Source organism: Tupaia chinensis, unplaced genomic scaffold (assembly GCF_000334495.1).
Source record: "Tupaia chinensis unplaced genomic scaffold, TupChi_1.0 Scaffold000207_1, whole genome shotgun sequence".
NCBI lineage: Eukaryota > Metazoa > Chordata > Mammalia > Scandentia > Tupaiidae > Tupaia > Tupaia belangeri.
The window spans coordinates 1,810,045-1,812,735 of record NW_006159682.1 but is presented as its reverse complement, the minus strand read 5'-3'; the positions used below and the strand labels follow the sequence as shown (position 1 = coordinate 1,812,735).

Sequence of the window (2,691 nt, the reverse complement as noted above, 5' to 3'; positions counted from 1 at the left end):
CGGCTGTCGCCGCTGCCGTCGCCGCGCTAGGCACGCTGGGCAGCTCCGAGCGCAGCTCCATGGCAGGACCTGATGTGGAAGAAGGTGGGCAAAGGGAGAGACTTGTGTGATGAGCGCATCGTGCGCTGGGTCAAAGCGCAGCCACGAGGAACTCAAACTTAGGAAAATTTTGGCCCAGGAAGTTTGGATGGTGGTTGCCCAGTTCCTGGGAGGGGGTCCATTCCCACCCCACTTCCACCGCAGCAGCTCTTATATCTGATTTAGACGGCGAGTGTAAGATTTCGTTTGAATCATTGCTTATGCTGGAAAAAAATAAACGGACATATAAAGTTTGAAAGTCATTAGTTCAGACGCAAGTAATGAAGATTTGAAAAAGAAAATATTGTCCCCAAGGCTTATCTTTACTTGGGGTGAGATGGATAGGTATGAATTAGTATTGGGATTGCACAGAAAGTTTTGGCACAACAGGTTGATGCTAGAGGTAAAATGGAAACCCCTGAAGCGAGACGTTCAGTTTACTGGTGGCGAAAGGGTGAAGAAAAAGACATGTCTCAGCTCAGGGTGAGATGACTGGGCCGGATTTTGTTTTGTTTTGTTTTGTTTTGTTTTGTTTTCATGCGGGTAGGACCAGGAGAGCTGGAGAGGAAGAAAAATCAGAAACAATAGCTTTTTGAAGTGAGGGCGAGGAAACAACTCACGGGTACAGGTAGGCCCAGAAGCCCTAAGACCCGCAAAAAATGGTGAGCTCTAATAAAAATTCCTTGGATCCAGCATCCAGAGAAGATGGGTGTAGCACTGAGTGAGAAGTACTGGGAGGATTAAAGAGAAATTTCGGCGAAGAAACTTTTCTTCGGATAGGCCAACTCAGCCCAGAGTTTAGCTTCAGGGTTAAGGATTACAGCGGGTATGAGTGTCTTGGACGCAGAGGCCACACGCAGGAGAGGGGAGTGCATAAGAAAAACAAACAAAACAAAACAAAAAAAAAACAGGCAAAGGCCAAGGGTGGATTTAGCGTAAAACCTATGGCACTGTTGTAGCTTTGTGGTCTGCGGGAAGTGGTCGGGGAGGAAGCAGTTCCTGCGAAAATTAGGCCTTACAGGAGGACGGTCTGTACTGCTGACCGGCCCGCAGTGCCCTCTCCTCCCCTGCCCTCCCAGTTGCCAGCTGAGCCATCAGACACGCCCTCCCCATCCCGGGACCCCGCTGGAGCGCAGGACCCGCGCTCCGTTATCGCAGCTGGGTTCCTGGGCTTTGGACGGCCCAGCAGGCCCAACCAGAGCAGGGGAGTCACCTCCGGAACTGTCCGTGAACGGATGGGGAGTTCCAGCCCTGCGGCAGTCCCAGAAGGCCCAGGCAGGCCCAGCTCCCAGCTTCCGCCACAGCTTCCTCTACCCCCACCCCCACTCAGGTCCCCGCCTGAGGCCAGGACCGAGTCCGGGCTTCTCTGTCCCAGAAACCAGACCTCCTCCCTAAGCGCGCTGCCTCTTCCCTCAGGCCCCTCAGGCCGCACAGTCCCTAAGGCCCGCAGGGCTCCGGCTTTAACCTGGGCCGCAGGCCGGGTCGCCTCCCCTGCTCTCCCTGCGGCCCTCAACTACCTGCCTTAGGCTCCGGGATCCTCCTCCGCTGGCGCTGCACGCGCCTCCCAGCTCCGCTCACGACGCTGGTGCTCTTGGCCTCTTCCCCTCGCCCCCGGCCCCTTATCTGACCACGTCACCCTCCTTCAGTCACCATGTCCGAACTTCCGGACCCCCTCAAGAACGCAGCGCGGTCCAACCCTCCCGTCGGAAATCGGAGCCGGGGACCCGTTTGGGGGCCGACAGGTTGGAACTTGCGACCCGGCTCTGCACCGTGCCGCGTCCCTTCGCGGTACACGCCGGACGCTGCGCACAGCCAGGGCCCAGTTGCCCGGCGCTGCCAGACTCTCAATGAGCTGCTCGCCGGATCTATTGTTGCTCCTTAGGGCTCCATTAGACAGAATTGGACAACAATGTGGCGCCTGCCATTGGCCAGGGGAGACAGACGGCGCTCTGATTGGCCGGGCCCGCGCCCGGGGAGCCCCGCATTCTACAGTGTCCGAAAGATTCGAAACTCCAGAAGCTCCTTGCGTGCCTCGGAGAGGGGAGGGGGCGCGCCAGGCAAGGAGTGGAAAAAAATGGGCGAGGAGGAGCGTTGAAAATACCGTGACAAGTAGTTTCCGTGCGCCCGAGAGCGTGTGAATTGCTCCTAATTACCGTGTCCGGTGCGCCTCTCTACGTAGAAGGGTGTAACCCCTCTGCTTCTGGGGCGTCCGCTTGGCTAAGCCGCTCTCGCTGGCCGGGGGCGCTTGGCCAGGCCAAGCTTCCCAAGTGGCCCTGGCTGCCTGGGGCGGGATGGGGGGCAGGTGACAATTTAATTACCACGGTCAGGGTGGGGGTGGAACTGGGGTGCGGGGATGGGGAAGGGAGGGTGTACATGGCATAAATGGCAAGAGGATTTCCCCTGCGTCCGCCGGCTCAGTATCGGCAGCTCCCAATCCCGGATGTCTGGGGCAGTTGAAAGCTATTTTGTTTTGTCCCTACCGCCTTTAAAGTTCAGTTCTTTTATTTAAAAAGTCCTGGTACGATAAGCATCACGGAGGGTAAGTGTAGTTTAGGAAGACTTTCGTTTTTAAAGAAGAGTCCAGAGAAAAGAATTGAGATTGCGCTTCCGTAG

At 56.6% G+C, this 2,691-nt stretch overlaps 1 protein-coding gene and 1 long non-coding RNA gene across 3 annotated transcripts in view; one reads left to right on the top strand and one right to left on the bottom strand.

Annotated features, from left to right (window-relative positions):
• The window catches only part of DMRTA2 (DMRT like family A2), a 5,832-nt gene extending 5,771 nt beyond the window's left edge, over positions 1-61 (bottom strand). The window contains 2 exon segments of the mRNA XM_027771338.1: positions 1-4; positions 6-61. The exon segment at positions 1-4 is cut by the window's left edge and continues 375 nt beyond it. Of these exon segments, the coding sequence (XP_027627139.1) occupies positions 1-4; positions 6-61 (60 nt within the window).
• Positions 62-2,105: 2,044 nt separating this feature from the next.
• Positions 2,106-2,691, top strand: part of LOC102485418 (uncharacterized) — a 9,020-nt gene continuing 8,434 nt past the window's right edge. For both annotated transcript variants that reach the window (XR_001370281.1, XR_334357.1), the window contains exon 1: positions 2,106-2,239. This is a non-coding gene — a long non-coding RNA (uncharacterized LOC102485418). The remainder of the gene's footprint in view (positions 2,240-2,691) is intronic.